Source organism: Coturnix japonica, chromosome 4 (assembly GCF_001577835.2).
Source record: "Coturnix japonica isolate 7356 chromosome 4, Coturnix japonica 2.1, whole genome shotgun sequence".
Taxonomy (NCBI): Eukaryota; Metazoa; Chordata; class Aves; order Galliformes; family Phasianidae; genus Coturnix; species Coturnix japonica.
Window position 1 is genome coordinate 52,478,234 of NC_029519.1, and position 13,043 is coordinate 52,491,276.

Genomic DNA, 13,043 nt, shown 5'->3' on the forward strand with positions numbered 1-13,043 from the left:
CAGCTTCCTTATCTTACAAAATATTGCATTTTTATGGCTACTGTATTGTTTCCCAGCATTTTGCGGCCATAATATCAGCTTACTCATGAGATCCCTGATTATATAAGGAGCAGAGTGAAGTTTCTCTGTGCTTGTAGAGTTTAAGAGGAATGATAAATTTGGTCTGGATTATAGGTGTATTTTTTGCAGTTTAGAGTGAATGCTAATGATGAATCTTCTTCATGTTTTTATAGGTACTGACCTTTTTGGCTGCTGTTTTGGTTATGCACAATTATGAGATCAGGTACAGGGATTTCAAATCTTGGTTATACTTGTGTGCAGAAGCACAGTAGAAGTTGTACTGTGTGTCTTTTCTGTATTTGTTTCCCAGTATGTTCTAGACTTTTCTGTCCTTTGGAGAATAAATTGTATAATGTTTTTTCTTCATTTTAACTCAGCCCATTCTGATAGCATATGGTCAAATTCCAGCTGAAACGTTTTTTTTTGTTCAGTGTCACCTTTAGATCAGAAAATGAAATGTGAAATAGATTAAGGAAAAGAACAAAAAGCACTCACAAATGAGAAGGCATGCTTTTTAATAGCTGGAAGGATACACGCAGTGTCATGGTTAAAAAGCAAGATTGCAGACTACCTTGTCTATAGTGAATATACCTCCATTTGTATGTTTAACATTAGTTCAGCACAGGCAAATTCTTCTTCTTGGGAAGTTCAAAAAACAAAATGAAGTGTTTTATGCTTATCCAAGACCTTTGCTTTTTCTGTTCAGGAACAGTTTGCTGTTGTTTTTTCTTTCATTCTATCCATATATGTCCATGAAGTTTGCATTTTCTGCATTAAAGTGCTTGTGACTGTGGATGATGTCATCCTTTCCTCCATGGACTTCCCATGAGAAGGCACAAATCAAGCGCTTTTTGGAAGCACAGGACTGAGCTAGGTTTTCTGGAAAATGATCACCTTTGAGATAAAAGCTGAAGGTATTACTTTAGAGCCTATAAGTAATCTTATTGTGAGTCTAAAGCCTTTGCTCCAGGGGAGAAGTTTACTTTAGCCTAGACTTTAGAGTAGGATTTACATTAGTATTGAAGTATATATTATGCCAGTTTTTAGTTCTGAAATAGCTGTGCTTGTTTGTGATCTGTATTCCTTTGAGTTCAGAGGTTTATGCCCCTTATTGGGGAACAACCTGCTGTACTGCCAAGTAGCTGCTAGATAAGAAATCCTGCAAAGACTTGTGTTACCAATGGATAGACTTACCCCCTCTCAGAGTGATCCTGCATGACTGGAAGGGAAATAGTGAAGCAGAACAGTGATATTGCACATCTGTGTTCTGAAATACTAATATGGAGTGGTCAGAAACCAAGTAGCTTAGAAAACCAAACCTTTTCAACCTGTAGCTTTGCATTAATGCCAGACTAGGATCTATAAACACAATCTGAGTATTTCAGAAAGGATATGACCTTATGCGCATAACCTGATGCAAGTGAAAGATCTGGATCTCCAATATTCAGTCCCTTCTGAAGGAGCTCAGCAATGAAAAGGAAAGTCTTCAACATCATAGAATCATGGAATCACAGAATGGTTTGGGTTGGAACATATTCTTAAGATCATCTAGTTCCAAGACCCCTGCTATAGTCAGGGACACCTCCCGCTAGATCAGGTTGCTCAAAGCCCCATCCAGCCTGTCCTCGAACACCTGCAGGACAGGGGCATCTACAAGCTCTGGGCAACCTGTTCTAGTGTCTCATCACTCTCAAGTAAAGAATTTCTTCCTAACATCTTGTCCAAGTCTACCCTCTTCCAATTTAAAGACATTTCCCCTCATCCTGTCACTACATGCCCTTATAAAAGTCCCTTCCCATCTTTCCTGTAAAAAATCTGTTTAATGATTCTGAGGGGGTAAAGTCAGTAAGTGTTTTGAATTTTAATTCATTGGGAAATGCATATCAGAGGTGCATGAGAACTCCAGGATACCATGGCTGAAGTTATTTGGGAGAAGTATTCACCATCAGCAGGTTGTCTCTGTAAAGAAAACACAAAATATCACAGTTCATTTCAGTGGTTAATTTTCTGTACAGGAATGTTCACAGAACTAGTATGAACAGGTTTTCTTTGAAGTTATCTCTGAATAAGGAGAACTGTAACATATGCCATGAACTAATGATGTCATTATAAGCTAGCTGCATATTTTCTTTTTTTAAAAAGTAGAAGTCTAAGCATATGATTAGCAGCAAAAACATTCTTTAATGACAAACAACAATAATTTTTCCCTTAAAACATCAGATTATAACAACTGGAGGGCAACAAATCTTCTAAAGGAAAAAGGATAGCTACTTGAATCAGACCATTATCAGCAAATCAGTTCTGTTTATGACCTTGCAAAATTTCTAGCTGTTCCAATATTGCAAAGGAAATGATAAATATTTGGCCACTGTTTGGAATAGGAATGAAATCAAGCCATTCTGCAACTCTTGAATTGGTGTTGATCTGTGTAAAACTACTTCAGATAAGATAAGCAGTGACATAGTAAAGATTTCATAGGAGCTGTCTAAATGAATAATTTCTCCGTTGCATTCTAGCGTTCTAATGGAGTGGTTAATTATAGAGATTTGTGAAAGAAGAGAAAGCTCTGGTCCTCCCATTTATCCTTTTCTCTGTGTTCTTGTGTCTCTGTTCAGTCTGTGAAATCGTTTTTTCTTACAATGCAAACATGTAGAACATCGTTTCTCCTCTATCTTCTTCATCATACTCGTGTAGCTGTTGTTCCATCTTCATTTTCACTTGCTTACAGACTCAAGGCATAATTCTCCAGGCTTGTCTTCAGTCCCACAGCTGTCTGAAACTGTTTTTTTTGCTGAGGACTTCATTAAAACTTGTATGACTTAATCTCAAAAACCCTGCATAAAACTAATCTTGATCTCCACACTACTTGTGAGGCTGTTGATCTCGCTCTGAGATTTATGATCTCTGCGGTAAAAGTTTCAGCTGACTGCCACTGTATTGTATGATTTCCTGTGCTTATTGTAACAAGGAGGAGGGATAATCCTTAGTGTATCAGGTATGTTAATTATTTGAGCATCCATTATTACTTTTAATAATGTGTATCAAATTGCTTCATTATTCCATGGTCCCTATTAAGATGTGATAGAAACCTGTGTAGTCAAAGATTCCACAGCAGATTGCAGTGTTACTAGCTTCTCCTATAAACTGTCATAATGCATAAAAGTGTAATAATTTTCCTCATGAAATAGTGTTGTTGAGTATTTTATTACCAGTTCACTGCCTCTTCAAGGAACATTTACCATGCAGTAAATACAGGACTAATTATATACCATCAGTGTACATTGTTACCTACCACAACAGAACTGGAAGGTCTGTATTGTTTTTAAATGACTTAAATCTTCTTTCAGTAATCATTTTAAAAAATTTCTTTGCCCACAGGGTGGAGTTCATTTCTTTTGTTCTTGGAAGCTGAAAAGCAAAAAGGGACATTTCAACTTTTCTTGATAAAGGTAAGACAGCATCTATTGATATGATAAAGCGCTGTTCATTATCATGAGCTCATAGAAAGTTTGTCAATGGAGGATTTGCTTATTCTGTGGGTCGCTTTTTTTTTTTTTTTTTGTTTCTTTTTTCTTTTTTCAAGTTCTGTGCTTTGTAGTAAGTTCAGTATGTGATAACATAAGTTGCATTGGGAAAGGAATGTGTAATTCTACCACAGGTATCAGTAAAACCTCTGAAGATAAGCAAGTACATGTAGATCAACATGACAAAGTGGATAGCAATTTGTTCTACTATCGAAGCTTGAGACATTTTCCATCTGTCATTCACCTGGCCCACCCAACCGTTCTCCATAGAGTTTACACATATTCAGTGAGAAGTCTTAAATAAATAAGAAAGAGTTGTCCATACTGCTTCTCAAGGAAAATGTACAGGCTTGGTCTAAATTGCTGCATGAGAACTAAGAGTCTTAAGACCTATTTTAATTGAGATATGCTTTCAAAAATAAGTAGCAAAAGCCTATCCCACTTTTTATTATTGGAAATAGAGAAGAGGTTGAAATTCTAGGTCTCCTCTGAGATGCTTTCTCCAATGATGTTTGATTTCCATTGTGCTAAAATGTCTTTCTATAACTGGTACAGAACACGTGTGAAACATTTAAAGGTGCAGTGTAACTTAGTATTGACCTGCTCACTGCACATTTTGATGCCAAAATTAGGTAGGCCCTGCAAATCTATTCAATTCTATTGCAAGCCTACTGCAATTTCTGTTCAATAGGACTTGAATTCACACACAGCCATTTAGCAGTTATCAACTGATAGAGGCTGCAGACTCTGTCTGAACATGGCAATGTGTTAAATGATAACAGATTTTTGTTTTAGTGCCTATATAACTTTAACTTTTGAGATACTCTTAGGGAAGTACTATATAGTATTTTAGCAATAAAGCAGCATAAGCATGACACAGTGTATGAATGCAGCTTTATTAGTTTACAGATGCTTACTATACTATAGTATGCAACTAGAAGGAGAGTGAGCTATAAGCTTCATAACCTTAAGGTTATATAGGCTGATAGACGTTAAGAGTTGCATTGCCTTCTTACTTAGCAAAATATACAGGAAAAGTATATATTTGATAAAAACATTTTCTTTCCAATTTTTTGACTGGTTTATGAAATTATAGTTTGACTTTGATCACCTATTCCCTGATAATACAAAAAATTCCCTTGAGTTCAGTAAAATCCTTCAAATGAACCTTGGTGCAGCTCTCCTTCCCACTCTTTTGCATCTCATGAAGCTGTTACCCCTCATTTCAAAAGTTCACATTTTGTCACTGTTCTTTTTTGTTTACTCAGCATGCAGTCTAAACTGCTTCTGGGTGAATTAATTCTGAATCAATCCTGAAAGGGGAGAGAAATTTTCCTGCTAAAGTGGTACAGCTGTTGGAGGACTTGTGGACCCTTAGTAAAGGAATCTGTTTCAGTGTTAGACTGCTAAAGATGCAGGGGGAAAAATTGCTATGCTAACATACATAAAACTGTATTAATAATAATTTAGAGATAAATTAATATGGCCTAAACTTAATCTCATTCTGGCAATACTCATGTTGAAGGATATGAGAATTTACTGAATTAGAATCTAATTGAGTTTTGTTTTTTTTTTTCTCTTTTTAAATTTTTTTATTCTTCTTTGCATTGGAGAACTCATTTCAAATATCTTTAAGTATATAATAGTACTGTATATAATGTGTTAATTTGTTGGTTAGAGTCCAATACCTTTCTACCCACTGTAAGACTTAGCTTCTCTTTAAAGCCCCAAACTGTAGTGAAACAAAATGTTCTTTATTTTATTTTATTTTATTTTATTTTATTTTATTTTATTTTATTTTATTTTATTTTATTTTATTTTATTTTATTTTATTTATTTTTTGCACTGAATCAGAGTTATTCCTCCATGGAGACTGCTCTATGGTTCTTGTGCATCCATTAAACATTTTCTGGTGATATCTGTAATAGGTTAGATCCAGCTCATTGCACTTCTTTCTGAATTTGGAAAAATTAGATATGTTCGCAGTCCCTGGGGTGTTTGGTTCCCTGTAGGTGCACAGAGTAGCCTTTAGAACAGGTCAGCAAGAAAGACTTTGCATGGGCTTGGTTACTCTGTGGGGGTGTAGAAGCTAGGAGTTCATACTCCAAGTTTATCAATAGACAACTGGGTTTAAGAATTATGTTTATTGATAGAAATTCCCAAATGTGATCAGTGACAGATTTGGTTCTTGTCTGCTATGAGTCAGTGCTCATGTAGATCTGTGGGAGGAACTTAAGCTATACAAGGTAGAATCACATAATAGTATCACTGAAAAACAAGTGCATTATAATTTATGAGATCTCATATTCACTGCACTATAACCATTCTTTCAGGTTAAATCCTCTTGCAGTAGCTGCGGGTTTCATGAATCATGAATCTTAACTATACCCTACCTTGCACCTCTGGTCTGCTACACAAAGGCTGTCTTTGAGTACTAAATTAATTTAGATTTATTTTTGATGTTAGATGCTTCCACGTTATACACTGAAAGTTTTATACTCTGAGAATTGTGTATAACCATAGGACAAATACTTTGAAAACTGACAATGCAAGTGGGCTGCAGATTCAGTTATACTTTCTCCTGGGTGCAGTCCAAGTTAATGTTTTAGAAGAGTATTATAACTAGAGTCACTGAGAGAGGAGACTGAGGGAGGAGGAGAGTCAGAAACTGTCCTTCATCTTCCCTTCCCCCAGATATAACTAACAGTGCAGGTTTTTTTTTTAATCATAATGTAGCTTAAGTGCAAACTTGACAGTCCTTCCCGTGTGTGTCCTAATTTATTTCCCTGACCTTTTTTAAAAATCATGAACTCCTTGGGGCAGAAGCAATCTTCATATGGGTCTGTTTTACAGCAGAACACAGAACTTTTTTGCTTGTTCCCACTGAACAAGACTGTGTCAGAAAGCAAAGGCTACCCCCAATAATAATATTTGTCTCAAAGGAGCTTGACCTTTCTCTGTGATGATTTTGGAAACAAAATGCAGGAATGCATAATATCACAAATGAAGCAAGGAAAATAGGGTGGTTGCTTTCCTTAAATATGAACAGATCATTGATACTGCTCAAATGTTTGTTTTACTGGGGGAGCCTAACTTCCCAGGTAGTTAAACATTTTCTTGACTTGCTTATTTTAGATATTTTCACTAACTGATTGTAATCTAATTATCAAAGTATAATGCCAGTATAATACCATGTTGTTGTATTTTATGTCTAAAAGTCAATTAGTACAAGAGATGGAGCCAAGAAGAAGAGATATTACCCACAAGGTAAATTTAACTGCAGTTGAAAAACTGTGCTAGTGTGTAGTTCACCATGTAGTACACCATGTGTAGTACAGATTCTTAAGTACAGTGTTTTCTATTGACTCTTATGTTGGATTATAGAATGCATTAGCTCCTGAGAAAATTTAAGAAAAATGGAAGAGTAATGCTTAATTTTAGCTAGTGAGGAGTAGGGAGGAGGAGTCAGTCCCTGCTGACAAGTGAGGTACAGGATTTGGGGAGGGCCAAACTAATCCTAAGGGGAATGTGTGATTCAAAGTGCTGTTTTAGCAAGGGATGAAAAGGGAAAGATTTGGGGGGGAGGGGGGGGAGGGTGGTTAGTGGTATGATTTATTGCTCAGCTTGGAAGAACTGAAGCTTTAGGAGGGTTGGGAATGAGATTCTCTTGAGGGAATCACACAGTGCATGGAAAAGTCACTGCCCAAAGTCTTGGCTTTGATGTCATCTAAAGGAAAAATCTTGTTCAGGTAATGCATAAAAAGATTAATTAGAAATAAAATAAAACAAAGTGCTGTGGCAAGGGCAGAATAACTTAATCTTTGCAACCTTGAGGGATCAAAAGCAGTATGTAAGTACAGGATCTAAACCCACCTTATCTTGGTACAGAACATACTATTTGCTCCTTCCCTGGCCTTGAATTAAAAGGCAAACTTTTCCTAGGATGCCTAACAAGTTCTTGCCACTGGTAGTAGAAACAAACCTATGATATTCTATGGAACAATGAGTAATTTTCATTATGAATGCACATCTTGTGGGTGTGTGAAGTAGCACATCCAGTTCTGGGAAGGTGATGGGTGGCAAGTTAAGAGTAAAATAGGAGTCTGTGCAAGAGTTCATTTTTGTCAACTAAGCGTATTTTAACTGGACTCCAGAATATCTGTGTTAAAATATTGACAGTGTCAATCAGTGCTGCCTACCGGAATAACATTTAATGTGCTGTGTCAAGATAGTAAAGTGAAAGCATTGTGATAATGTATTAATTTGAAATCAGTGAGACTGAAGGACACAGTTAAAATAAATCACATGTTGCTCTCCTGAATAGTGGTAACTGAACTTTCAGTACATTTCTGGAGAATTTATTTGAAATGGTAGCACAGCCTACCATCATGTGATTGGGATGTTGAGATATTTAACAGCAAAGTTTTTTCTTGAAATACCACATGTTGTTTATCACTGCTTTGTCTGCAGTTCAGTTACTTGGATAATATATTGCACAACCTATTGGCATGTTGTATGTATAGAAGTGTTTCTGGAAGCTTGGAAATATGGAAATACTTATTTGCTAATCATGACCTAAAAAGAAAGGATTAAACCTTCCGTAGAGATCAAAATGTTGCATTGAGAAAATCAAAGTCCACAAACATGAGCTAAACCACGTTTGACATGTTAGACTTTGATTTCTCCAGGAGACTTGCTATGTTATTTGGTTCTGTTTTTAAAACCCAAAGTGTAAATCAGAGCAAGCTAATTTTATAATTATTCCCCACAGACATACAAGTAATTTAGTCTCAACGTGCTTATTTTACAAAGACAGAATCATTCAAAAAAAGGAGTGCTGAGAAACCACAAGTGGTTTGAGCAATAGAGGCTCAGAGCTTTTGCAAACATGCACGTGTTTAAAATGTGGCAGTATTAGTTTAAAAGCTGTGAAGTACTCTGTCTTTCTTTGTGGTTTCATGACTGTCCTTAGGAGAGACTAAGAAACTGGGAGCTCAGGGAATTGTTTTGGTGATGGCAGCATTAGTCATTAATTTATGTTAAATTTCAGGAAAACACTCAGTTTTTCAGACATAAGGAACTCAGAATATAATCATGTTAATTTAAGTTACTGCTGGAGGAGAGACTGCTCCTGACTATCAAGTTGAAAATACTTTTCCCTGTCTCAATAGCTTGAGGAAGTGACGGCTGACAGAATTTGGAAAGAGCGCCATGTACAAATGTGTTAAAATAAAGTTTATAGATTTAACCTGTATATAAATCTCTAGAAAGATGCTCAGACATGATCCACTGAACTTTTTAATGACCACATTAATATGTTTAGTGAGTCACATCAGTTCTCTGACAGATACATAGACAAGACTTAAAAGGAAACAAACCTATGACCATGGCAGAATTTAAATGCCCTACATTTTCTTATACAAGATACAATATGGTGATTTTTTTTTCTTCATTTTTCAGTAGTACTAACAATAGCAATACATGGCGAAGAGCTCTCAAAAGTTCTGCACCAAGAGCAATAATCTTTTATTAGCTACTTAGTATTTTCTTCTTTTACCAGCAAGGATTAAGCTAGCAACTTGAGTTTGGCTGCCTTGAGATCTCAAAGGTGAATTGTAACTTGCTTCCCTTATTTAAATTACTTCTTAAATAAACTTATATTGATCTTTTTCTTAGTATTATTTTCTTAGTATTGTTTTTTTTTCCTAAATTATTATTATTTTTTTAATTAATTTATTTATTTTTAAAATCACTGAGGGGAAAAAAAGAGAGACCTCTGCTGGTTTTGGTGTGGTTTTATGCATATATATATATATATAGATATATATTTATAATATATATCTATATCTATACTTACAGTTATTTCCTATGGTGCAGATACAAAACAGATGTCTAAGTACACCTTGTTAACAAACAGACTGTTTGCATTTCCTGTGTGAATTTTTGGAATCAAATAACTAATCCTACATCAGGCAATGTATCATGTTTTAAATCCAAGTGTCTTGCTTCATACAATTCTGGAATAAGTTATCTAGCTGTATTTGAGGTCTACGGCAGCTGGGACTGATATTTAAATCTTTATTTCTCGGTTATTTTCAAAAGACCTTCTGGAATAAGGCACCACATTTTTCAGTAATGGGATTTAGGGCTATAACTTCATAAAGCTTGTAAAATTTCAAGCCCTGTTCAAAATAGGATATTAGAGTTGGGAAGCCAAGGTAACGTGAATTACAAAAAACAAGCAAACAAGAAGGGTAGTAAAATTAAATACTAGACTTTCTGGCAATTTCCTTAATTTCTAGTATAAAATGGTTGCAGGTATTTTCCAAATAGATTAGTTGGTTTCTTAAGTCGCTATTTATTTTCCATCTTCCAGTCTGGAGAGTTCGCTCTGACTTAAGATAAATTTAGGCTCTGTATAATATTGTAAAATATATTTAGAACTTTTATCTGAGTTCTATATAACTTTCTTAATACTGGTACTTCTGTGACAAGTACCAGTTTCACTGCTGTAGGGAAAAATTAGATATTTAACTTAAGAAATATAGTCTGAATGAGCATAGAGTTTAGTGGACTGAGGAAAGGAATTCTTTTAAATTTTCGAGTCAGACTTCTGCATGGACTTATTTTGTTCTAATCTTCAGTGTTTTAATACCAGTCCCCAGTTTACCAAACTAATATAAACCAGGGACTCCAAACCTTGGTCTTTGGTCAAAAGTCCAAGTCATTGCTCTCTTCTCTAATAGTTATGTCTTCTATTTCCCATCAGCGAATGTATGTTTTAAATCACTGAGTCCAGGTTTCAAAATTGCATCCTAAATTTGAGAACCTTGTGCAGCAGAGATTCTGTGTGCTGTATCCTCAGTGAGGTCAGCAATATGACAACCATTGGTGCCTGCTCATCAGAAATTCTCCTCTGTTATGTCATTTTATTGATTTACGTGCTATGAACATGATTTTTCAGTTTTAGTTCTTACAGTCCTGTTTTTCAGCTTTTGCAGGAATATAAGTAAGATGTAATTTCTGCAAAGTTATAATGTAGATGCACTGTTTCACAACTTTCATCTAAAAAATTATTTGCAGCTAAAATATTTATTCACAATTGGATATAAAATCCTCAAATGTATTCATCTTCAAATTGCTATTTTACTTTAAATAGTTATCAAAGTTAAGTGCTGTTTATACATGCTTCTTTTTAGTTTTAGTGTTAGATACTTATGCATTTAGTTCTCTATTTATTATCTGCAGCATGTGCTTTTTTTTCATTATGATTTCAAATATTTAATACCTATAATTTACCCTACAGTTCTTGAGTTTTAGATGTTGGGCTTACAGTTTTTGAAATATCAACTTAGATAGGTGGGAATTAATGTTCCATAATGTCTTTATAGTTCTTTGTTGTGTGAGGAAGTTGTAATAAGTGACTTATTTAGCTGTATTTAGCCATTTATGCTTGTTATAAATGTCATCATGCACAATAAAAAATAAATATAGTGAATATTGGAAGGACACAACAACAGAAAGTTTCACTTATTTTGTGACAAAACAAAGCATTACACTTTTAGAACAGCAGCAAACGCGCAAAGCCTACTGAGTATAATTATTCAGATATATGTCTATCATTTACAGGCAAATGAATAATTGCACTAGACACTTCCCTTTTCTTCTTTTTAGTAGTAGAACCTTAGCAGATGTGGTACCTACTGAAGAGAGCCTGTAGTGTTTTTAAGGTATGTTCACAAATGTAAACATGGCAAAATTTTGCTACAAAGACCATTAGAGCATATCTTTTATGAGGTTCATAACGTTGACTGTGAGAAAGTAAACTTCCTGATGGATACTCCTATGAGAATTCTAGCTCTGTCATTATAAAGATGCAAACACGAATATGCATGCTGGATCTTTTGTGAGAATAAAAAACACTAAACAATAGGAGGTGGCAGGTACAGAGACCTAGGAAGCTATTTCCATAATGCCATGAATTATAAAATTATACGTGGACTTAAAATGCTTATAAGTAAGAGATAATGTTTCACATACATTTTATTTTAAAGGCTTTTCATTCTAGTTGTATTTAATGATACTTTATAGGTGTTACAATTCTATAGAAGTTCAGTAGTGCAAAATAGATTGTCTCCATAAAGACTCTAAAAGTATACTCAAAGAACTTTTTATTAGGTTTTCCTCCATTAGTCTATATGCAGTTAAAAGCTACAATTAAAATGTCATCTCAGATATTCGAGCATTGAATTTGTTCAAGGTTTTCAGATCTGTGTCCAAAAGATTTAAAAACATACAGAGTGAGAAAATGATTGTATAGTACTTCAAAAGCGGTGCATGCTCCTGTTTGGCTGCCAAAACTACCCTTGAAAACCTTATTTAAAATGATAGAGATTTACAGCACTCGTGTGTGCAGTGGACAAATGGAAATGAAAATGTAATTGCAGACACTCATCAAAACCGCCAGCTTTCAGTTAGCTTCAGTTAAAGTACAGTTTATTATGAAGTGATGCAGTAAAGCTGGTAGAATTTTGCCAAACCTATGCTGGAACTAAATGAGTTAGAAGTAGGAGGTTAAAGACCCAATCTGTACCATACTGGGTTAAACTGGAAATTTCCCATTGACTTTAACAGTAGCCAAGAAATCTAACTTGTATAATGTCAATTAATGTAATTATTAGAACTATTATTTTATTAATTCACATATGTTAAAATAAGAATGAATTATTATTTTTAGGGATGGACTTTATCAATGTTTACAAATACCTGAAGTGAGGGTCCAAATTGAACAGACCCAAGTTCAATTCATTGAGTGTCCAGTGCCAGGACAAGAAGCACTGAGCATAAACTGGAACACAGGAGGTTCCCTCTAAATACCATACAGTACTTCTGTGCCTCTGGGACACTGGCATAGATGCCCAGAGAGGCTGTGGAGTCTCCTCTTTGGGTTTTGTCAGCTTTGCTGGAGCACTCTATGAGGTATTTATAGCAGCCCTATACCAGATGCAGGAAGAAGGATGCTACACGATCTGGCATGAACTCTACAAAGATAAAGTTTCGTTTTCAGAATGTTATGATGTATTTGTAGCAGGATGGATTTGTACCTCCTCTGCTTTTCTGTGCTATGAAGTTTTTGCAACTTTTGTAGAGTAAGTGGGCAACATGAAGCTGCAGTTATCATCTCAATGAACCGTGGCTTATGATTACTTTTACTACACACTGAATATTATACACACTAATATCAATTTGATATTAAATATTTGAACAATGTTGAAGTAAGTTTGTCAGCTAGCAGTTGTCAGGGTGCAGTTTGAATTTTTCCCCTTCTCATTACAGTAAAGATGAAGCTTTCTGCACTTTTTAATGAGGGACAGCTTTCTTTTCTCCTTTCCCCCAAATGCTCCTCCAACACAAATCTTGTTGTCCTTAGTTGTCATAGTGTAACCATTCTTCATAAAT

The 13,043-nt window shown here is 35.1% G+C and overlaps 1 protein-coding gene across 2 annotated transcripts in view; it reads left to right on the plus strand.

Annotated features, from left to right (window-relative positions):
* Positions 1 to 220: 220 nt before the first annotated feature.
* BMPR1B (bone morphogenetic protein receptor type 1B) overlaps positions 221 to 13,043 on the plus strand; it is a 183,804-nt gene continuing 170,981 nt past the window's right edge. For both annotated transcript variants that reach the window (XR_004306886.1, XM_032443976.1), the window contains exons 1-2: positions 221 to 283; positions 3,439 to 3,509. Coding sequence is in view for 1 of the 2 variants with exons in the window: in XM_032443976.1 (XP_032299867.1) it covers positions 274 to 283; positions 3,439 to 3,509 (81 nt within the window). In the remaining variant the exon portion in view is untranslated. The remainder of the gene's footprint in view (positions 284 to 3,438; positions 3,510 to 13,043) is intronic.